The sequence below is a fragment of the Acinonyx jubatus genome, chromosome A2 (genome assembly GCF_027475565.1).
Source record: "Acinonyx jubatus isolate Ajub_Pintada_27869175 chromosome A2, VMU_Ajub_asm_v1.0, whole genome shotgun sequence".
NCBI classification, from domain to species: domain Eukaryota; kingdom Metazoa; phylum Chordata; class Mammalia; order Carnivora; family Felidae; genus Acinonyx; species Acinonyx jubatus.
Window position 1 is genome coordinate 54,238,074 of NC_069383.1, and position 24,393 is coordinate 54,262,466.

At 40.6% G+C, this 24,393-nt stretch overlaps 1 protein-coding gene across 2 annotated transcripts in view; it reads right to left on the bottom strand.

Annotated features, from left to right (window-relative positions):
• Positions 1-24,393, bottom strand: part of DNAH11 (dynein axonemal heavy chain 11) — a 349,268-nt gene that overhangs the window by 91,966 nt on the left and 232,909 nt on the right. For both annotated transcript variants that reach the window (XM_053218315.1, XM_053218314.1), the window contains 7 exons: positions 21,615-21,848; positions 17,744-17,890; positions 11,469-11,582; positions 9,047-9,190; positions 8,251-8,433; positions 6,182-6,283; positions 1,180-1,314 (listed from right to left, as the gene is read on the bottom strand). In XM_053218315.1, the coding sequence (XP_053074290.1) occupies positions 1,180-1,314; positions 6,182-6,283; positions 8,251-8,433; positions 9,047-9,190; positions 11,469-11,582; positions 17,744-17,890; positions 21,615-21,848 (1,059 nt within the window). The remainder of the gene's footprint in view (positions 1-1,179; positions 1,315-6,181; positions 6,284-8,250; positions 8,434-9,046; positions 9,191-11,468; positions 11,583-17,743; positions 17,891-21,614; positions 21,849-24,393) is intronic.

Below are 24,393 nucleotides of genomic sequence, written 5' to 3' on the forward strand. Positions count from 1 at the left end.
CATGCTAAGTATGGAGAAGCAGAAGGGACACAGAGATTTGAAGTCTGATCACTAATTCCCTGAATCAAATTCCCTGATGGTGGTCTACCCCTGGAATGCTTTTGCAATATACAAAAAATAAATTCCCATTTGTTCAAGCCACTGTAAATCAACTTTTCTATCACCTTCAGTTAACTGCTTTTCTAATAGTTCAGTATATGCTTTCAGGAAGCACTTAAATAAAAATAACAGCTTTACTGAGACTTAATTCGCGTATCGTGGAATTTACCCTGTAAAGTTCATATGTGAGTTGTTTTTAGTATATTCACAGACTGGTATGATCATCCCCACTAATTGGAGAATGTTTCTCTCACATAATGGACAAACTGTACTTATTAGCAGTCACTCCATACCCTGCCCCCTTGCCCAGCCCCTGGCAACTGCTAATGTGTACATTTTGTAGCTTTGCCCATTCTGGACATTTCACATACACGGAATCACATGTTATGTGGCATTTTGTTCTGTCTTCTTTCACTTGATTTTCATTTATTTGGTATTTTCAAGGTTCATCCATGTTGTAATATGTATCATACCTCAATCCTTTTTATGGACAAATAATATTCTATTGTATGAATATATTACACATGGGAGAGCAAATAAAATCTGTAACTTCCTGAGGACAAGGGCTTAAGTTGTTCTACCACTGTGTCCAAACAGGAGACATTTAAAAGAATTGTTTTAAAAATATTTATTTAACAGAGTAACTATTATAATATTAGGAAGTCAGTCCCTTGTAAAAAGATGTCACAGAAAAACCAACCAACTCACCCTGAAGGCTTATTTTTTAAAATGTTCTGATGGAAGAACTCAAGGGCAAGTGTATATGAATAGGTTCAGACAACAGTTCAATCCCACAGTTATCTAACACCTGTTCTTGGTTTACGACAGATCTTAGGAAAATCATGAAGTTCGGGGCTATATACCAAAAAATACAAAGAATCCATCACTTCTTCCTTTCAGTCCATTGGAACTACAGTATTTATGATGATTATTTTTTTTCATTGTTGATTCCATGTCTATTTAGTTATTATCTATTTAGTTATTTTAACAGCAAATAAAGATACGCCCCCTCCCCCCCCCAAAAAAAAACATGTGATCTGAATATTTTAATTAGAATTTTGGAAGAAAAGGTCAACTTGCCTCAAGTTCCTTGACAAGCCTGTTAGCTAGTTCGATAGTTTTGTTGGTTTGGTTCACCTCTTCTTGACACTGAACTTTCTTGGCTATTGCTTTTTCAAAGGAAGCAGTGAGTCTGCTCAGATTTCGATCCAAATCCTAGGTAAGAGTTACAATTAGCTTTTGAGACCTTTTTAGGTGAAATGGAAATAGTATAGTTATCTTAAAAATCTATGACCTTTAGGTCAATGAAACCAATCTCTCTACCTCCTTGATCTCTGCCCCTGTAGCATACATATATTAGGAGAGAAAAAGGAGTAGTGATAATAAACACCTCAGTGCCATTGTAGATGACAAGTTCACCATGTGGTCTTTTCACCTTCCTTCCTAAGCAGAGGGCACATAGTGACTGCAGAGAGTGGACAAGCCCTCCAGACTCAAACACACCCTGGGTGCTCTGTCCCCTCTCCCATGTGCCTAGCTAAGCCTCATCCTCCAGTACCACCTTTGGAATGATAATGGTCATCTTTCGGTTCTCCACCTCTTGACTCTTTTCTTATTTCTCATTGGTCCTTAACTCAGGCAATGAAGAGTAGTGTTAATGATTAAGCCTCTCCAGACCTCAGCAACCTGACCCAACTTGGGACAATCAGATTTTATCTTTTGGAAATGGGAATTAAACTTAGAGTTATGTCATTGTCTTCAGCATCAAAAGACCTGGAAAGATTTGTACACTTTGGAGGGCTTCCTTTGGAGAGGGACCATCTTTCACCAGAGGCATAGGAAAACAGGGGAACCTACTCTGGAGAAATAAAGAATGAAAGGGCAGCAAAACGAGAAATCACACAACTCTAGACAAACACCAAAAGACATTCATGGCAGCTTGTTTCCTGGATCTCTTTCCTCCTAAGACCAAGTCATATTGTTTTTCCTCAGAGTTCCAGAAGTCATCCTGCTCTCTGTTTTGGCTTAAGGTTTTCTAAGTAGATTTCTATTATTGATAGGCAAAAAACATGATGAGTGACATATCAGTACTTGGGAGAGTTCTTACTACAGTAACTTGCTATCTGCCAAGTTCTTAAAACCCCAAATAAGATTTAGGACATTGCTTTTGTAAATAAGTGGGAAGTTCCAAGAGACTTTACTAAACAAACCTGTAGAACATTCACCATTCATAATTTAGAGATTGCTTATATTTGTCAATGACCCAGTTACCATTATTTAATTTATATCATGAAAGCAGCACCTCCTAAAGGAAACGATGTCTATGTCACATTTAAACTGTGAAACAGTATCAAATATATGAGAACACACTACCATTTAGAAATCAGATTAAAATACATAATATTTAAATGTCTATTTTAGGTCATTACAAGTACTCGTGGTCTTACAAAATACAGAAGCCCGCGTGAACCCTGGCATCCGACAGCTGTGTTCATATTTGGACTCTGCTACCAGCTAAGCAGCATCAAGGCAGAGTGCTTACTTAACCTTTCTATGCCTGTTTCATCACCTGAAAAATGGAAATAGTAACGTTACCCAATTCACAGCGTTGACCTAAATATACACAGAACTAAGGTATACAATGATGCATATCGGTTCCCTTCATACGGTTGGGAGACCAGTCTTCCATACAACATCAAGTTGGGAGACAACAGTCTCTTGTGTTTGTTTCTATGCCTCTTGTGAAAAGGCACTGACAGCTTTTGTTCTGAACTATCTTTCCTAACATATCTGCATTGCAAATAGGCTTGGAAAATAGAGACTGTTCTTCTCTCTGGGCAGAAGACAAAACTGTCTCCAGAGAAGAATAAAGATAGACTTCTCTCTAGGGCAAAGGGTGGGCAGGTTTAGGTGTAGTCCTCTTTATACTGGGGGTTTCTGGGCTTGTGATCTCTATACAAACCCAGTGTGTGGACAACATCAGCTGGTCCTCCGTGCATCTGTCCCATGGAAACTGGGGGACCAGAGGACCAATGCACTATGTCCATTCTGCTGGCTGTGCTGTGCATCACACAGTCCTCAGGTCTCTGACCCACACGTATCAGGTCTTCTGCCCGCCTCCATAAAACTAACTTGTTAGCTTGCACGTAAGGCAAAATCTGGGCTCCTTCACTGTTCTTGATAGGCCCTGGCCTCTCAGCTTCCAGAAGTAAATGGACAAAGAAAGGAGGGAACCAGCCCACCAAATACCCTAAACCAGTGCTTTGCAAACTTGGGTGTGCATGACAACCCTCTGGAGGGTTTGATAAACCCACACTCCAGGATTCCCCCACTGGAGTTTCTCATTTAGTAGGTCTAGGGTGGGGTCTGAGAGTCTGTATTTCTAATGAGTTCCCAGGTGACACTTTTGCTGCTGGTGTAAGCAACACACTTGGAGAAACAGGGTCCTAAAAAGAAGGACTTCAGATTTGCTTCACGGCCATCCTTAGGCCCTGTATGTTTGAGAGACTCAATGGCCTTTCTTCCACTCCAGCTCAGCCATTTCTTTTTCACTCAACCTTCAATTAAAGGGTGTCTTTTAATCTTAAACTAGAGAGCCAGAGTAAAAAGAACAAATACATACAGACCAACACTGGGTATGAATGAACTGCCGTCACAGCACAGACGCTGACATCAGACACATCCCTACTTTGCTAGATGAGAAAGCGACAGGAGATGCAAATCAGGAGGAGAGAAAGCCCAGGAGAGAGGAAAAATCAGAGGCTGCAGGACACGAAGGCAAAGCTAGCAAAAAGTGTAATTTCACTTGGGCTCAAACATTCATCTAACCTGTGCCAACAGACAGAAACTACGCAGAGGTACTTTGTCCTTGCCATGACCAGCCATGGGGTCTTCCCAGAGAATTGAACCTTGGTGGAAACTGCAGAAATTCTGTTGCATTAGTGACTACTCTTCAGAAATCCGTTTGTGGTAGGGGGATAGAGAGGACACATTCTTCATCAAGACATTTCAATTGTTACTCTATCTTCTTTCCTCTGTGTCTGCAAACTTAGCTCTGTGGCCTACTGATATGTGAGCCTCTCCTTATAACGTGAGTCTCTGAAAACAACTGTCATGAGCAATTCTATTGAGCCACTTGCAGGCTGTGTACAAAGGATTACTAATTCTGCAACCACACAAAGTCTGAGGTTTAGAACCACCTGTGGCTGCCTTAAACATCCTCATCACTTTTTCTATGAACACTAAATTGCTTACAATTTACATGAAACTGTAAATAGCAGGTGACAATTTTTTAAAGGATTTAGTCAAGTTGAGAGAGTTTTGAGCGATGGATGTAATTTTTTATAAAATCAGTATGCTACCTGAAGTTTACCTCAATCAAGAGTTGTTGATTTGTTTTTCTTCCAATAGTCACCCAGTGCTTATTGAATGGTATGTTTGGTGCTATCATAGGAATGTGTGTGGACTGGACAGAAAGGAGAGGATGGGCAGGTAGGGAGTGATGGTCAGGGAGTCTAGTAGAGGAAGCAGTCTTGACAGAGAAAGCACTGTGGGAAGTGCTGAAATTTTCCATATTTTAAGAGGAACACTTTTGGGGTTATTAACCATCTTGTCAAAATATCTAATCAGAAAGAAGGCATCTTCTTCAACAGTCAAAGTTTCCAGTATTGCTAGCCAGACAAAATTTGAATTCTGGGGGTGCCTGCATGGCTCAGACAATTGAACATCCAACTCTTGATTTTGGCTCAGGTCATGATCTCATGGTTTGTGGGATTGAGCCCTGCATCGGGCTCTGCACTGGCAGTGCTGAGGGAGGCTGCTTGGGATTCTCTCTCTTTCTCTCTCTCTCCCCCTCTGCCCCTCCCCCCTCCCTGTCTCAAAGTAAATAAATAAACATTTTTTAAAAATTCAATTCTGTAGCATGAAAGGCAAAAAATGCCTCTGCTCACCCTTACAAGTTCATTCCTCATCACTCTGTGCTGTTCCCAACCTTCCCAAAATTGCTTATCTTAGTGCTCTGGCCTGTTGAAGTTCCTCTCAAATGTACCAACTGCTTCTTCCCTCTTTTTATTTATTTATTTGCCAGGAATACCTTTCCCGACATAGTTATTCCTGTGATTCCTATGAAACTTTTGAAGTCCATGTCAAGTACACCTTCATTATGAAATTTTCTCTAATTTCTCCAGGCTGAATAATTCTGTGGTGCTGCTATCACAGTGTATATGTAGTTATATATGTACTTGTAACACTGGCTGGGAATGACTGGTTGTTTATTTGTGAAAATATTAACAATGACTGTGTTTGTGGCTAATATTCTCTAAGCACTTACTATGTGGCCAGTACCATGCTAAATTCTTAATATGAACTACTCTTGTTTAATCCTTATAATTCTACCTAAGAAGCACATGCTATTATAAAGCCTACTGCACAGATGAGAAAACAGAACTCGGAGAGGTGAACTAATTCATGCAGGGTGAAACAGTAGATGTCGAGCCAGGATGTAAATCCAGACATTCTGGCTCCAGAATCCTTGCCTTTTTTTTTTTTTTTTTTTTTTTTTTTTGCAAAGAGAGGGAATGCGAGTGGGAGCAAGGGGTTGGTGGGGGGGGGGGTGGGGGGAGAGAGAGGGAGAGAGAGAGAGAGAGAGAGAGAGAGAGAGAGAGAGAGGGAGAGGGAGACAAAGAATCCCAAGCAGGTTCCAGGCACGGCATGGAGTCTGAGGAGGCGCTCCATCCCACAACCCTAGGGTCGTGACCTAAGCCAAAATCAAGAGTCAGATGCACAACCGACTGAGCCACCAAGGTGCTGCTGAAATCCTTGCCTTTAGTCGCTATCTGCTATGCTCCTCCTCCTCTTCCAACAGGAAAGTTTTTTTTAAGTCCAGAAACCATGGAAGTTTCTACTTTTCCAGGTCCGTGTCTAGCATACAGCAGATAAGAACTATCTACTGAACGGGTATGTAAATAAATGTATCGATGAAAGCTCAAATTCCTTTCTTCTTGCTTGGGCTCAGATGGGGCCCTGTCTAAGCAGGGAGGTAACATCTCTCCGGAACTTCCCCAGTGTTACATTTTGCACTCACCTCAAGCTTTTTCCTGATAGCCTCGAGTTTTTCAGTAGCTGCAGCCAGTTCGAAGTTGGCTTGGGCTAAAGCTTGCCGTTTTGGCTCCACGTCACAGTAGACCTGAAAATCCACACGGGTTTTAACTCATGGGGTAATAAGATGCAAAGAGGACACGTAATTATTCAATCTTACATTTGCCAGAAGCTTCATAACCCAAGTTTCTATTCCCCCCCTAGCAATTTGTTTTTTGTTTCTTAGCAATGGCACTACCCAATGGCAGAGCAAAAATCTATACAGCATTCCAAGTTCTGTTGGGTTGTCCGTGATTTAGTCATTTATTCTGGACGTGAGTTAGGAATCCTTGCCCAAAGTGCTGTACACATCAGACATCGAGATACTACAGTATGTTTGTCCTAAAAATTGGAGATAATCTTCACATCATCAGAAACTGCAGTGGGCGGGAACTACAGTTCAAGTTGGAACCAAGTCTTGATTTTAAAGCAGAACATGAGAGTGGAGAAATTCTCTGAACTCAGGCAGGAACATAAGAGATAGCCTCACAATATTAACAGTGCTGTCACTTTCTTTTCTAAGTTGCGGGCCACTGTCGGGGTGTATCATTTGAATGGGTGGTTTGAGAATTGGGGCGGACCACTTTTGTAACCCTGTTGAGAAAAAAGGAAGGAAATGAAATTTTATTTTCTCTTTTATGGCCCAACATCACAGGACACAGCCACAGTCTAGCTCCATGCTCATCCTTCACCTGCAATACAACGAAAGCACAGGGGTCAGACATTTTTTAAATATTTATTTATTTTGGGCAAAGCGCAAGCAGGAAGAGAGGCAGAGAGAGGGGGGACAGAGGACCTGAAGGAGGCTCTGCACTGATGGGCTGACAGCAGCAAGCCTGATGTGGGACTCGAACGCATGAACTGCAAGATCATGACCTGAGCTGAAGTCGGATGCTCAAACGAATGAGCCACCCAGGTGCCCCAGGGGTCCGACATTTTTTATGGAGGGAAGCCATATGTCAACTGCAATCCACCTAACCCCTTGTTCTACACAGGCTTCCACTGAAGAGACACATCAGAAGGGTCTTACTCTCATGGATTATAAAGGAGATCACCTGGTTTTATGAAAATCACTTTGGGGAGCACCTAGGTGGCTCAGTCGGTTTAGCATCCAACTCTTGATTTCGGCTCAGGTCATAATCTCAGTTCAAGTCCCGCAGCAGACTCTGTGCTGACAGGGAGGGCCCTGTGTGGAATTCTGTCTCCCTCTCTCTCTCTGCCCCTCCCTTGCTTTCTCTCTACCTCTCTCTCTCAAAATAAATACATTAAAAAAAAAAATCACTTTGGGAATGCTTTTGATTATACGTGGAATTTCCTCAGTAATTCTATTTTTGAATATAATATATAACTGTCTAAGAAAAAATAAGACAGTTCTTCAGAGTTAAGGGCATGCATTGTTCCCTTTTTACATACAGTATTCTGCCAAGTGCTAGGAAGACAGGTGGCAGACAAGAAGTATCTGATAAATGAAAGACTACATTAAATGATATTCTATCTCTACGATGCCTGAAAACACAAGCTTTAGATTCAACCATAACACAGGCAAAAGTGTATTTGTGATTAAAATACTAAAGCAAAAAAAGGGGAGAGGGCTATTTCCTCATCGCATTAAGTCTACAATGGTGTAAATTTTTGCACTGAGAGTAGGGATTAAGTTTGAACATGAATTGAGACCTGTGGTTGGTTCAAGTCAACACAAAATTAATATTTTAGTGTAAATAAATATAATTTATCTGGCCAGCAAGTTTTTACCTAATCAAATCACTTGCTGCTATTTGATCTAAAGTAATTGATAATGCTACCCTAAAAAAAATAAGTTTCAAACATTTCAAATATCCTCCTCTATAGAATTCTGTTTAATCGGACACTTTCAGGTCTCATTCTTAGGGTTTTATCTTATTCAGATAATTAAATATCAAATTATATAACTTTTTCTTTTTTTTTACCAGTATGGAAATTAATATCTTTATGGTCCTTGTGAGTAACACCTGTAAACCATCAGATTAAGACTGATACCTCGTAGAACTTAACGATGTTGGTGACCCAGGCACAGAGACCAGCTGCTGCAAAAGATTTGGTCCGAATCAGGTTTGGATTGAACTCTGGGTCTTTCAAATACTGCTCATTTACTACTTTCAGACAGTTCTCTGGAATGTGCTCTTTGTCATAGTTAATTAGCACTTGCAAAAAATCATCAACCTGTAAAGCAAAAAGACTTATTGCAATGAACCCATTTCGGCTGCAGAGAAAATTCCAAGATCAAAAGTTAAAATCAGCTTTTAGGACTTACATTACAAAGGCAAAATTGGCAAGCTGCATTTATCCTACTGTTTGACTTTTTCAATCTTTGTAGTAGGAAGTGAGAATTAGCAATGGACACTTTTAAAATCTCTTCTATCCCAGGGTAAAATACACAGGAGGCATTCACATTTTGAAGAAAAGACAGAAAAGAAAAAGAAAAACACATACCCTAAAGCCCCTCTGCCTCACCTTCTCATGCATTAGCAACATTTTTCCAGCATAAGAAATCCATGTAATTTTCTCCCTCCTACACTTAACTGCTTTCATAATTTTGCAAATAGTTAGCAACCTTCCACATGCTGCTAGTGTTGACCTAGGTCTGCTACAACCCCAAGCTAACCTCCAACTTGGCAAACAAAAATTCTCTAAGTCTAGAGAACACACAGTAGGTTACACTCGATAAGGATGCAGGTGATTTCCTTCAGTTTGAACAGCTTTTGCTGTCAAATATGACCACGGTACTAAGAACACAAAGTGTCTAGGATTTTCATCTTGCCAGGCTGTCTGATACCTTTCCCATGAAGACTTTAGCTGCTTTCCAACTTCGGTCTTTAGGCACTCTGCCCCGGGGAGCCAGGAGGACCATCACAGCAGCCATAACGTTGGTAACGGCGTTCGGTGGGTTGGGAAAGACTTTCAGCTCAGTGAGATTGCCCTGAAGAAAAAGCACACCCACAATGAAGACCAGGGGAGGTCTGGGGAAGAGCCGTTAGCTGATCAAGCTGGTCTGTCCTCTCCGTGTCACACCAGTCTCAGCTTGGCAGTTTTTGCCACCCAGTGATTCCACTTTGGGACCCCAGGAGGTTCACTTTTCCCTGGACACTTTTCTGATACTCCGGAAACAGCACTGGTCTTTTTGGCTTCCAAAAAATTCTCCCTCTGATATACCAGCCCTGCAGAGCCTTGCTCCCTGAGCCCAGGCAATTTGATAAACAAAGTTTTGAAGGTGTTTATGGGTTCTATCCCACCTACGTAATACGTCTACATTTTAACCAGGGCCTCCCAGAAACATCAACCCCTTGGTCCAGAGTCTCTTGGTTTTGTTTTTTCTGCACAAGAAATCTCTTCCATTATACTATGATGCCTCTCAACTGGGAAGCTACCTGTATTGCTTGAACCTGCTCTCTGGACAACTTCTTAATCTCCTCTGGTCAAAATCTTAATTTACTTCAAAGACAACATTAAGGGTATAACCTACAAGTGTTAAGGCAAATACTTTGGGGCAGGAATTAATATTATGAGTAGTATATATAAAAAAAACAAAGTATTTCCTGCGACATTTCATAAACTACCTCATATACTCTTGCTTACAAAACCCTGATTCAACCTGATTCTTCTCCATTACCCCAAACTGCCTGTTTACTTGGGAAATGACTGCAAAGAAGGGAAAGGATGTGAAAATGAAGCAAAACTTAAAATGTATTAATAGTAACTGAGAGCTAGCGAACCTCCTTCATAATTTGCAAATATCTTCATCTTTGTTATAAATACAGTGAGCTTTATATTTAAGTGACATTAATTTATTTTGTCTAGGTGACTGATAATACATTTGAAGATAGAGTTTCAAATATAGAAAAGCACAAAGAAGAAAATACATATGCAAGTGCTGAGAAAAAAAAAAACATAAAATTCCATTACTAAGAGATAATCAGTTACTATTATTGCTTATTTTTTCTAATTTCTCAATGCACAAGCATGTTCTTACAAAAAAAATCATATTGTATATCCTATTTTATAATCTGCTTTATTCACTTAATGGATCACGGACATTTTCTCATGTCACTAAATACTATGCAACAATATTTTAATGGAACCAGAGTATTTGAATACATAAAGGTCAATCTTCTATCATGGTATATTTATATTCTTTTAAAGTTTTCATTTTTATGCTAATACTGTAAGAAATATCCATGTAGATAATAACTTTATGATCATAGTCAATCGCTTTCCTCAAAAAAAGAAAAAGAAAACCTTAGAAAAAGCAGGTGAATATTTTTTTGAAAGGCAGTTAAAGTCTGGATCCTCTACTCTTTGAAGTTGAATCTTAAGAACATCAGGCTTGGGGCGCCTGGGTGGCTCGTCGGTTAAGCGTCCGACTTCGGCTCAGGTCATGATCTCACAGTCTGTGGGTTTGAGCCCCGCATCGGGCTCTGTGCTGACAGCTCAGAACCTGGAGCCTGCTTCCGATTCTGTGTCTCCCTCTCTCTCTGGCCCTCCCCTGCTCATGTTCTGTCTCTCTCTGTCGCAAAAAAAAAAAAAAAAATTAAAAAAAAAAAAAAAAGAACGTCAGGCTTGGTAATCCACCGGATTCTCCCTGGAGGCCCAGTAGAACTCAGCACAAAACCAGCTGCAGGCTCCTAAAATAAATTGCCCACAATTCTACTTTTCCTCACAATACCCATCTGACTATCACAGATGATTTTCTCCTCGGGGAATTCAAATGCTCAATGAGGTTTTGCTAATAAGGTGAAACCAGGAAAAGTGATGTGAGCCAAAACTAGGTATCTTTGTTCCTAGTGCATTGCTCTTTTCATGAGGGTGTCTCGTTAATGCCACTTTTTATATCCAGAGGAAATAAAGAATATTCACTTAGTTCTTAAAGCAACACATAATATGACAACTGGATTTGGGCCAAATCCAGTTGCTAACAATAGAACTGCCTCTTATGAAAGTATAAATCCCATGGTGTTGCAAGTATTCAAAAGGAGACTTGACTGTCAGGCTGTGGCAGGGCAGACTCCCGCATGGGAAAGGAAGTCACACTATTAATGATGACCTTGACGTTTGTTCCCACTTCAGTATTTTGTGGGACTTGTTTTCCTTTCTAAAAACTCTTTGGTTGCACAGAATTCACTCTGGGTCCTGTTATTCAAACTCTGAGAACCTTTAAAAACTATTTGGAGGAATCCCACAAGCCCTGCGATCATCTTTACCCTGTTGAGCGTATTGAGTGCAGCTGTTGCGGCCACCAGTGCGGGCTCAGCCTTGAGTACGTCGACTTCACACTCTCGCTGTTTCTGGGACACTTCAGCCTGAATGGCTGTCACCTAGTCAGAGAGGAAAGCACACAAACCCACAAACACAAATCACCACCTGAAATATCACTACTGAAGAATGTAGGCTGACTCAGATGCGCTGTTCAACAGTTCATCTGGTTCTCTTTAGAACAGGCGAGGAATGTGCCCTAAAGATGAATTTCTCTCAGTCTCAGTGTGTGCACAAAGCTTTGTATATGCATGAAATACAGTGACAAATCCCAATGCAAATGTACTCAAGTATCTAACTGCTCCAAGAAGGGCTTTGGCTAATCTAATTAAAAGGTGCTGCTAATAATAAATTCAAGGCAGCGATCCCTCTGCTCTTCAATTTTCTTTTTCTGAGTGTCCTGGATAAGTGGAAATCCAGGCTGGCTCAGTAACACTGACAGAAAATACTCTCGCTAGAAATCTCTATCTACTTTTTGTTTACATTTGCCTAAAAGCTATGTTGGCTAGTCTTTAAGAATAAATGTGAAGCTTTTTCTGTTCAACTGACTAGAAGATATAGTTATTTCTATGTATACTTAACCAAAGATATAATTTCTATAAAGACTAATTACTGGTTTCTCTAAGGACCTGGTAAGAAACTCTGGCTACAATAGCCCATTTCTGTCTGTCAACGACACTGATATCCACACTACCATTGAAGGTCCAGGGACTTTCTTCATGTGCCCAAGAGGGTGTGGCATCAGTTTCGTGACATGAACACATATGTTATGCATACAGGGAAGCCATGCTGGTAAACTTGAACCAAAACCAAGGGAGAAGCTTTGGAATTTTTATCCTCCTCGCCCTCTTAGGAGACATAACAGAATTTGAATGGGCAGGAAGAGTAAATTTTTGATCCCAAGCAGGAACTGCAGTTTCAAAGCTGTGCCATTGGGCACAGGGATCCAGTCACCATGGGGGATGGCTCTTTCAGCGATGGTGACTAGGGCATTTAACGTGTGAAGAAAAGTGCATTTCTTAAGATGTGTTTGGAATGAACAGGTGTAACTATGCCATAAAATTAAATAGTGCTTACAACAAATTATATTGTCTACTACAGCTTTATTAGCAGTAATTACCATTCTTCTGATTAACCATTATTTTGCTGTATACTGCACCTTTTATGAACATAATTGGTTCAGGGTAGAGATGTGATCTCTTGCCAATATATACACAGCTACTGTAATGTAAATAAGAAAATACTGCACGCTTGTTGAGAACTACTCAAAAACCACAACCCTCAAAACTTCCAGGAATGGCCAATGAAAATTCTAAGAATACATTTTTGGTGTGCTAGACAACACTGTTGCAGAACAAAGGGAGAGCAGAGGTGAGTGAATTAACACCTCAGGGTTATTTACCTTCTATAAGGATACAATCTATAAATGCTGTTTGTTATCATTTATAAGAGCATCATTTAAAATATGTGAACTTGAGAAACTTAATAGAAGACCATGGGGGAAGAGAAGGGGAAAGATAGTTTCAAACAGAGAGGGAGGCAAAACATGATAGACTCTTAAATACAGTGAACAGACTGAGGGTTGATGCGGGGGGTGGGGGAGAGGGGAAAATGGGTGACAGGCATTGAGGAGAGCACTCGTTGGGATGAGCACTGCATGTTGTATGTAAGCAATGAGTCATGGGAATCTACCCCCAAAACCAAGAGCACACTATACATACATACATACATACATACATACATACATACATGTATACACTGTATGTTAGCTAACTTGACAATAAATTATATTTTTTAAAAAAATAATAGCCAAACTTTAGAGAGAGAGCCCAAATGTCCATTTGACTGATAAATGGATAAAGGAGATGTGGTATATCTATACAGTGGAATATTACTCAGCCATCAAAAAGAACGAAATTTTGCCATTTGCAATGATATGGGTGGAGCTAGAATGTATTACGCTGAGCAAAATAAGTTAATCAGAGAAAGACAAGTATTGTATGATTTCACTCATGTGGAATTTAAGAAATAAAACAGATGAACATATGGGAAGGGGCTGAGAAGAGAGGGGAAAAAAAGCACAAGAGACTCTTAACAATAGAGAACAAACTGAGGGTTGATGGACAGAGGTCAGTGGGAGATGGGTAATAGGTATTAAGGAGGCACTTGAGATGAGCACTGGGTATTCTACGTAAGCGATGAATCACTGAATTCTACTCCTGAAACCAGTATCGCACTGTAGGTTAACCATCTAAAGTTTAAATAAAAAGTAACAGTAAAAAAAAAATAATAATCAAGATAAAATAAAAATGGTCTCCATATTAGAGATTTTTAGTACTAGAAGAGTATATCTTTTTTTTTAAATTTATTTATTTATTTATTTATTTATTTATTTATTTATTTATTTATTTATTTCAAGAGAGAAAGAGAAAGGAGTGGAGAGGCAGAGAGAAAGGGAGAGAAAGAGAATCCCAAGGACTGATAGCACGGAGACTGACCCCAGTAACAGAAATTGAGCCAGAGGCTTAACTGACTGACCCACCCACCCAGATGCCCGAAGCACTTTTAAGTGCTATTTCTGTGAGACTGAGAGTTGCTATTCTTCTCCTTCTGACTCCTTTACACTTCATGGAGTATCATTCCTTTGGGTAATTTTTATAATCAGGGCAATCTTCAATATTAATAAAAACCCACGAAAGAAAATGAAAAAAAAATACCCTAGGTTGGTCAGCTTTTTTTCATTCCCGATACCTTCTGCACACTTTTGTTTACACGTCACATGCCACAATCACCATTACCACAGGAACCAACCCCCACGGGGACTGGATCCTGGTGACCAGTGCTACAGTTATGACACTAGAAGTTCCTAACTTACAACTTAAGTTAGAACTTAATTCTTCCTGCACAAGAATTCTAAGGTACATGTACAATAATTTGTGTATTTCAGGTGACACTGGAATAGTGAAAATACAGTGTATTTTAGTGACGTGGAGAGCCTCGAGCCTCACTGTCCAACTGCCTCCACACCATGACTCCTGGGTGGTGCTCAGCAAGATTCAACTTGGGGAAGGAGGGAAGAGTGACACAGATCATTTGGAATGTGGGCTTTCTCTTGACTACAGTCTGTTAAAGCAGTGTTCGGGAGATACTCCCATTCTTGGGTACACAGAGCTTTTCTGCTATTGGTCAAAAGCTCCTTGCAAATGGTTCATGAAATTTAATGGTGGGTCACATGGAAGAAGTGGAATAGCAATGGCTTAGTAGAAGCTGAAGTATGTCCACCCAGAAATTTATATGGCAAAGCCCTAACCCTAGTACCTCAGAATATGATTATATATTTTAAAATTTTTTAATGTTTATTTATTTTTTAGAGAGAGACAGAGCACAAGTGGGGGAGAGGCAGAGAGAGAAGGGGTCACAGAATCTGAAGCAGGCTCCAGGCTCTGAGCTGTCAGCACAGAGTCTGATGCGGGGCTCGAACCCACAAACTGTGAGATCATGACCTGAGCCAAAGTCGGCCACTTGACTGACTGAGCCACCCAGGCGCCCCTAGAATATGACTGTATTTGCAGACATGCCCTTTAAAGAGGTGATTAAGCTAAAAATGAGCCCATTAGGGTGGGCCCTAGGTCAGTTTAACTGGTGTCCTTATAAAAGGAGGAAATCTGAACAGGCACAAGAGACACCAGGGATGTGTACTCAGAGGAAAGACCAAGGGAAGACAGCGAGAACGTGGCCATGTGCAAGCCAACGGGAGAAACCAAGCTTGTCAATATCTTGATCTTGAACATCCAGCCTCCAGAACTGTGAGAAAATAAACTTCTGTAGGTTAAGCCATGCAGTCTATGATATTTTTTTCTAGAAGTCCTAGCAATCTAATAAACTGCTCTTATTTGCCTTCAGAGTATGAGAAATCCCAGACAGTCCTTCAAAACCCAGCCATACCCACATTTAGAATAGAAACACACAAAATCTGAAGACCATTCAAAATCAAGGAGGATGATAACTTTTGAGGAGATTATATTAGCCCTGTGATTTAGAAGGTACTTTAACTCATGAGGGTTACACTCAACAAAGAAAGCAATATGAAAGAGATCAGAGAATTTGGAACCTTAGAATTGGGAACTGGTAAACCAAACAGAGACGGAAGAAGTAATTTTCATAGGCTTCATGGCGCTGGGGTTACTTGAAGTCACCGCTGGTCATGTCAGCAGTTTGGATGGCTCTTGATGATTTTATGAATCTCAAGGAACAATTTTAACCTGCTCCTCTACAAGGACTATCAAGACACACAGAAAGGCAGTCAGTATTTGCTTAGTTATATTAAATATGGCAATGTACTTTTTAATAGCTTCTCATGGGTCAAGACTTGAAATCCCAATTTTATAGGATCATAGTGCCCATATGTACCCATTTAATAACTATGTAGAACCTAGCACACTGCTGAACAAAATGTGAGCTCACAGCACATGCTGCAATTGATGAGTTCCTTGAATCTCTATACATGGTTTAGTTACAAATAATTCTCCTTCCATGAGCAGCCAGTTTAAAACAGTCCCTTCTAGCATCACCTTGATTTGATTTTTATCTTAGCCCTCATCACTAACCCCAAATCCCTTGTCACTTGTCTGCTGCCAGTCTTTTCCATTATAATGTAAGCTACCTGAGGGTGCCTTGTATGTCATCTATGCTCAAGAGCCTAGAACTGTGCCAGGCAAAAATAGTTGCTCAGTTAGTATTTGTTATTGAGAATTAAGTAAAGTAACCATCAGGGGTAAAATGAAAATATGTTTATTTCTTGGTATAGATTAGATATAGAAAGTGTCTTTTTCATGTTTGAAGAACTTCATAAAACAACCAGTCAGAAGAGTTCTCATTTGCTAAAGCATTTTTTCCCTCTTTGTAAGGATGATTTTGCTTTAGGAATTCACATACAAAATGTGAAAATACCTCTGGAGTGTTTTATGGATCTCTAAAAGGTATTTCGAGAGATAGATTATAATCTAACAAGTACTAGCACGCCACTTATTTGCACAATGCTTGAAAAATATCCCTTGGGTGGAAATGGCTTATGATAATCACATCATATGGGATACCTAATTGCTTAACATAATATAGTACAATTTTAAGGACATCCTCTGCTTATCTGAAACTCAATGGAAACACTTATTAACAAATTAGGAATTATATGCCCATTGGCCATGCCAAATGTAGCATACAACTTTAAAAACAAGTATTAAAAAAAAACTATTCAGCATTCTGATTTTCAGTGTGCAACTCAACTCTTTAGTTGTGTAAGCTACCAGTAAACATGCTCAATACCTATTAGAAAATGGGGGGGGGGGGGATGCCCAACTCAATTGTCTATGAATGAATGGCAATACCACTAGAAGAACTCAAGTATTTCTGGCATCATAAAACACTAGGATAATAACATAAAAGCTACTGGCTCAAAAGCTATAAGCATGTTTATAATTTACCTTTTTTTTATCAACTAATCCCTGATTATAATCTTTTGTCCCAAATGAGAGAATTTATCTCAAACAAACATATTCAATTTCTAAACAAGTAAGATATACAAAAATACCTTCCATTTGTGGCCCAAGGTCTGGCAAAAAAAGAGGACAAAGAAGTTGTATTTATTTCAGAATTGCCAGAAACCCAGGTACAAAGAAAGCAGAATCTGTATAATCTTAAGAGTAATTGTTTGCAACAGTAAAATGTAATATAAAATGCCAGGTTCTCAATCGAATCAAAAAGAAGAAATTTAGCTTAGGATTTAATAATAAACTCAAGTTGTATTATTAAAAGGAAAAATTTGAAAAACCATCTTGCAAAGTGATGGAATTGGGCTTTGTTAACAATTGAGTTGTTCAATTTGCCTAAAAACTGAAAACCTTTAGAAACCTCAGAGGTGACTTCATGACCTTTACTGTATTACAAATAGGCCTGATGTTCAAGATCCACATCCATTATATGCTTGAATGAGCTCAGTATTTATTGTTCTTTCATATCATTAAAAGAGCTAAAAGGGTGGGAAAATGCATAATGTAAAGAAAGGTCAAGTGGTAATCATGGTGTGAAATGCTGTTACATGTGTAACTATAATAATTCTTTAGATTTTATGCTCCCTGGAGAGGAAGTTGTTCAAAATTGTTCACCTACAAAGGTTTATTTTGTGCTAAATATAGCTCAGCGCTCTAAATGGTGGAATTAGCCTGACCTTTCGCTCCTCAGCGTCGGCAATGGCCTTTTCCCGGCTCACTTTCTCCGTCTGGAGCCCGATCTTTGCGATCAGAGCTTCGGCATCACGATTTCTCAGTTGCAGCTCAGCTTCTTGAGAGGCAAGTCTGGCTTTCAGATCTCCCACCTGAAGGAAAAGTCACTATGTCCAAGTAACTTGCGTTGGGAACGACAAATATCAGATACAGCTTATTTTTTTAAATGAGTTCACAGATCCCTATCAGCCTGCATCTTTTATCTCTTCCTCCCCTGTTCCGACTTTAGTCCCATGTGCAAAAACAGAGCCCCGCTTCCCCTCCACAGAGGAACAAACAGCACAGTGTTTTCTGATTGCTTTCTGAAAGATGTAATTTATGTCAGCACCAGCTAGAAATTTACCTTCTCCCCTCAGTCTGTGCAGTCAGGGAAACATCAACAGCTGTCCCCACCTGTGTACATGTCACTCAAGCACCTGTCACTCATGCCCCCAGCTTTTCTGATCCTGTAAAGCTCAGGCTCAAGGCAGTAGAGGCCACAGGAAGACTTGTTGGTGGCAAGCTGGAGGAACCATGGTTTGTGCTCTCCAACGGAACACCATGAAAGGCTCAGAGAAGTTGAGACATCGGTACTCCCTGGCCGTTATGAGTTACTATCAGTTTCATTGAATCCGTTACTCACTTTGATGGAAATGCCTACAGACAGGTCTATTCTCTTTCCACAAAATAGAAAATGGTCCTCTTAGTTTCTTCCACCTCATACAACATTCAACTTAACGCCTACTACAGAAAGGCAAACCACAAGTGCCTTGTGGGCATCAGAAGGGGTGGGGTCAAAGAGCAGTGAGTGTCCTAGATGGGGACTGCTGCTCCTGGCCTCACTCACCTCTTGAGGAACTCAAGTCTTTCTGAGGCATCAACAAATTTATCTTCTCTAAAGAATGATTCTGCCCTCGTAATTGGGATTTCATGAGGTTCACAAGGTACCACTAGGTTCCTAAGTTTGAGAATCACGTAAAGCAAAGCAGAAGTCAAGTGCTGGGAAACAAACGTGACTCGGCTCTTAGAGACACATGGAAGCAGTTTTAAATATCATGAGCATTAGCTCAATTCCATTTTTTTTTTCCAGAAGTAGGTTACTATGTTTACAAAAATCAAAGAAGCAGAGAATAATTATAAACACTTATTTTGACTCAGTTGCTACAGGCACTCCAGGAGGTTCATCCTGTGGAACAACATCTCACTACTATATCCAAGGACTCTTCAAACCTCTGCTCAAATGGCACAATTACTACTATTACTGTTACCTTTACTAGTTATTATAGTTTAAGCTAAGATGGATTTTTTAGCCTCTCTGTGAACTCAGGGTAATAATGCACAGTGACATTTGCTTGTCTTTTCTTTTTAGCCATGGGAAACTAGTCGCATGTTAGGTTACAATCCAAAGAATCATCTAAGAGACTAGGAGGAAACTGTTATTTCAAGCCCTGATTTCCGTTTCTGAGGAAGCTGTTAGGTCTGAAGAGTCTAGTGACTCAAGCCCTGGGAGCGAGGCCTTGCCGTGAAGACAGGTCACTAAGCTATCTGTGATGATCTAAGCTGACATCTAGAGAGGGGGTATGCAGCTCTAATGGGAATTTATGGCTTTACTCCAATGAATACACAGTGCTGAGGTTTAGACACATATTTCAAACGGCACGGATATTCACCTCTGTGGAATTAACTTCAGGCAGATCTTTACAGAACACAAGCTTCAACATGAAGACATTCTGCTCCACACACGGCCTTATCTTACATGGTAGGGCTTTCCAAATGCCCACCTAAGAAGTACGCTTCTTTTCTATAATAAATAGGCTTTTAAAACTCTTAGGGAACTATGAAATATTCCAATCAGTCCTCTGATATTATTGAAAGCATTATACGTACAAACACCTATTGAAAAGAAATCATCAGTAGTCCTTCAATTTAGACTTCACATGTCATCTTCTTAGACTTTCTGCCTGATGTTTCTAGCCAAGGCGGAATAAGGAGACCCAAGCATCCTTAAACTTGGCAGGCACCATCAATAACCAGTCCCTTTCTTTCTTCCTCTCCCCCAACCTCTTCTTTTTCCCTATGGCTGAGATGCTGCCACCATGGACGCCACTCTGTTTTTATCCTCTTTGCTGTGTTTTTTGGGAAGGAGACGCTAAGTGTGGCGGAGGCCATTTTTTTTCCTAAGCCAAGGGCTGCCCCACCAGTACTGACGGTTTAGTTTAGTCAACGCTAGCATTTCCTGGGGCAAAGTCCACAGGTGTGGTTTGGGACATTGCTCAAAGGTACACAGATGCTCTGGGACACACATCTCCTGCACTCATGGTCTCCTAGCTCTATAGGACTCCTAGGAAGGTCTTCACGAAGAGAAAGAGATGGAACTGGAAAGGTAGTGAGAAAGAAGAAGAGAAAGAAGGCAAAGAGTAAAAGAGTACGGTAACATGTACACAAAAGGAGTAAAAACATTTTTTGAAGGAAAAGGGAAAGATGCACAAATACAGGTATATTCTTTGGCGGGCTTCCCAGCAACTATTCTTACATCACCACATCCTGGAAACTGGCCTGGAAACCTCAGTTGGTTTCTCTTTCCCAGTCGTGGTCCATCTACTCACTATGTACAGATCAGCGCTTCACCGAGAGCCGTTCCTGGTTTACAAGATGAAGGGCACAGAGGCAAGAGACGCTCTGGCCTATGGACATGTGAAGGGTGTGGCCGGACAGGCCTTCAGAGTGAGAGGGGCCACTGCAGGCTTCTCCAACTGGCTTGTGGTTTATTTCTAGCCTGGACATAAACAGGCCATTCAGCACACGTGGGGCGAAAACTGGCCCAATCTCCTGAGAAGCATATGAGTCCGTCCAAGACGACAATACTCTGAAGAAGTCTACTGGAATTCCTGGCCTTGAAGGGACCACCATGGAGAATTTTCCCCTCACCAGCTCCAGAGCCCAAGTGGCTCAGAGAAAGCTGGGCCAGTTTCCAAAGTCTCCACAATTTCTCATTCTAATTCTTTTCTCCCCCAGTCACCAAGTGGCAGCACAGGGAGCTTTAAAATCTCAATACCTGAACTTGAGAGTAATACAGATCTGGGTTCCAACTCCAGCCTCACAGGTTCTGTGGCTGGTTTTGTCTCATCTATGAAATTAGAGTAGCAACACCTACTTCATATACTTGTTTACTTTTCAACAAGGAGATGAGAGGACAGATGGAAAGACCCACACATGGTTAACATGTGTGCTAATTCTCTCCTAATTTACTCCTGGAGGTTAAAAGTACCATCCTTCAAGGGAGCAGGCAGATTGAGGATGAAGGCTACAGAGGATACTTTAAACGGAGAGAGATGGAGGCCAAAAGGAGATGAGACACCAGGGTCAGGGGAAGCGGCTCTGCTTAGGGACCTCAATCTGAACAAACCACATCATGTCATCAGACAGGAAATAATGCCTCCCTGGGGGGGGAGGGGCTTTAGAGTCTGAAACCAAAAGGGATCCTACTTCCATTCCAGTGTGACAAAATTCCTAACTATAAACCCAGGGCACCAAAGCCAGCGAATGTAACAGAGGAGTGAGCTGTGCCTGTTCCTCAACATCTCTTCGCTGCCCTGTCCTGAGTCAGGCCAACAAGGGAAGAGATCTCTCGAAACCAGCATGACAGAATAATTGGCCAATCCCTTTCTAGACTTATGAAAGCATGAACGCTGTTTTTTTGTTGTGTGTCACTAAACTGTGAATTTAAGCAGTAAGCATCTTATATAAACGGGTTGAAATGCCGCATCAAAAGTAAGTGTGCATTTTTTAATTTTAAGAGCACACATTTTACTCAGTAATAACACATCCTAGTCATACCTGAGAGGCTGTGGTTTCCAGCTTTTGGATGCCATTCACCAAGTGCTCTTTCTTCTGGGATACCTCTTTTTGTTTCTTCTTCAACAGATTCTTAAACAGTGATATTTGTTCTAGAAAACTCTTTGGGGTGGTATAGTTGTGTCTTCTCTCATTCTGGTAATACCGGGTGCTCATTTCATTCACGCTAGTGTGAACGTGGGCCATGAAGAGGCTAATAGAATCTTTGTCCAGTGCCTGAAAACATAAACACTGTATTTCATATGCAATTCTCTCAAGTTAAAACAAAAATGTAATTAAAAAAAAAAGAATCAGCAAAATTATGGAGTATCTTTTCCTAAAAGCCAGAACAAATTATGGCAGGATCTGGAAAAACTTAGTCTTTAAGAGATAGCCACAGGATGAGAGAGATAACAATAAAGCATTCAGCTTTGCCAAGTAGGGCAAAGGATTTTTGTGCCCTCCACATACCAAACCCAAAGCCAACATACAACACAAACAAAGCTTTTCCCAACTTGCTTTTTATCTATCAAGTATGTGAAACAAAAAAATGGTGACACTGAGACACAGTACTCTAAAAAGTATTTTTGGTGTTGCTTTCAAACTACACTGTAGCAGTCACACACACACACACACACACACACACACACACACACACACACACAGCCCAAACTGACAAATGTGGTTTTTTAAGAACCCATGGGAAAACAAACAGGATGGGAAGGTATAAAACTCATTGCTTCTGGGGGAAAAATGCCATTTATATTTTCATTTGGAAAAAAAAAAAAAAAAGAAAACGAATAACTGCTCCTAGAAGATTTACTAGAGAACTCCCCCCCCCCCGCCCACTATACTATTCTTTCTGTTTTGTCCTCTATGACTTCTGAAGTAGTTAACTTTTTAATTTGTGGAGTCACATCTCCCTCATTTTAATGATTATTTATTGCATTCTGTACAAGATGAACCAGGTTCAATTAATCAAGGGAAGCCTAAAAATCAATTAATATGAATTAAATGAGCTACACCAACTCTTAGGAAAGTCACACATAATTTACCAAAGTGTTGTCAATAATGCTCAGACATCTTTGGGAAAATTGCACACAAGTGGCTGGTGATGCAGTTAAATGTTTCAAACCTGCACCATTAATATTACAACCCGGGTGTGCTAAGAGACAGGCCAGTTCCTGGTGCTGAACAACAACTGCTCCTGGGCGATGTCTAACAGCCTCCCAACATCATGACAAATCCGTGAGTGGGTTTCAAATATGTATCTATGGGGTTGCTCTGCCTATCCATCTCACTAAATTAAAATTAATGCTCTGTTTTTTTAAAACCAAAGTCAAATACAGAATGATGCAAACCCTCAATATTCTGCATTCTCCAGTTCTGAGCTATGTGCATGTTACCAAATAGTGGACTCAGAATCTAAACTTATAAGGAAGTTAGAGAACTCCGTATAAATAAGATCCTCTGAGGGATTTTATTTTTAAAAGGGCTTCACTGCAAAATAAACACGGAGAGAAAATTCATCCCTGTCCTATCTTGTTTGAATGAACTAAAAGTGAGCACATGTCTTTTACAGTGTAAATCCTTCCCTGGCCAAGACCGACCTCCTCACGTGGGGTGCGGGTTGCGGGGGAGGACCTGGCCTCTGCCCAACCATGATCCTTATGAGGAGGCTCCTAGGCTGCCCTGAAAAGCTCTCTCTGACAACAGTTTCATTTGTAAATCTGCGATGGAAGAAGTGGTTTCCGGTAGAGCTGGAAGTGGCCCGAGACAACTTGTCTCAATGGGGCAAAATAACTATTGTTATCGGGCTTAACAAAATGGCACAGCATGGGAGACTTGCAGAGCCAGGGAGCAGCTGGTTGTAATTCACACTGTTTTTCAGAAAACTCTAATCGTTCCAGAACAGACCTCTTTGATGACTGGTCTTCCCTGCATTCTCAATTTGTCACTTTCTCTTATGATAAGGTCAGTAGTGACAGCACTTCCTGACATTAACAGCTGTGGCTTTTAAAAGGGTCATTGTAGAACTACTAATTGCAGTAATTTCATTAGCATAAATTATTTATTCTGCCATTCATTTATCTCCAGTTTTCTTTTTTTTTGGGGGGGGGGTGGGGAGTGCAGGGAGGACATGGCTGCCGATGCGGCTGCAGAAAAGGCAATGCAATGCGTATTTTTCGTTTTCAGAGACCCAAGTGAAGAATATCACTCCTGCTACATTTGGCCCCTAATGAAAACCAGCTGATCCCATTCTCTAGTCATTTAGCAGCCCATCATAGGAAAAGCAAAAATACAAATAAGCAAACTGCCAGTATCAAATGGTTTCTAAAACCAGGGTTTCTCCACTAAGATGCCCTGGAAAACAACGCTGTATCCAACGCATCATCAAATACACACAGGAAACTGCTTTTTCCTCACATTTAGACAGAAGTTTAATTTTTACTCTCTCAGCTGGCTCACTGTGAATGCAGAGATATATCTGCTCCTTGCAGCTACGGTTCTCATGCCGTAGCAGTCACTGCCACACCAAGCACCCCCCACCACCCGACTCTTAGAGCAAATGCCCAGTAGGTCCCTGTTGGTGAAAATGACGTATAGCACGAGTCAAACGAAAACCAACACCGGAGGCCACGCCAAATCAAATATCCTAAGAATGTTATACCTTCCCCAGACCAGCTGGTCCCAAGATTATACTGGTCTGTACTTTTAAATTCAAGAGCAACTTTCAAGAGCATTGCCTTCAAGGAAAGGGAGGAGAAGGGACAAAAGAGAA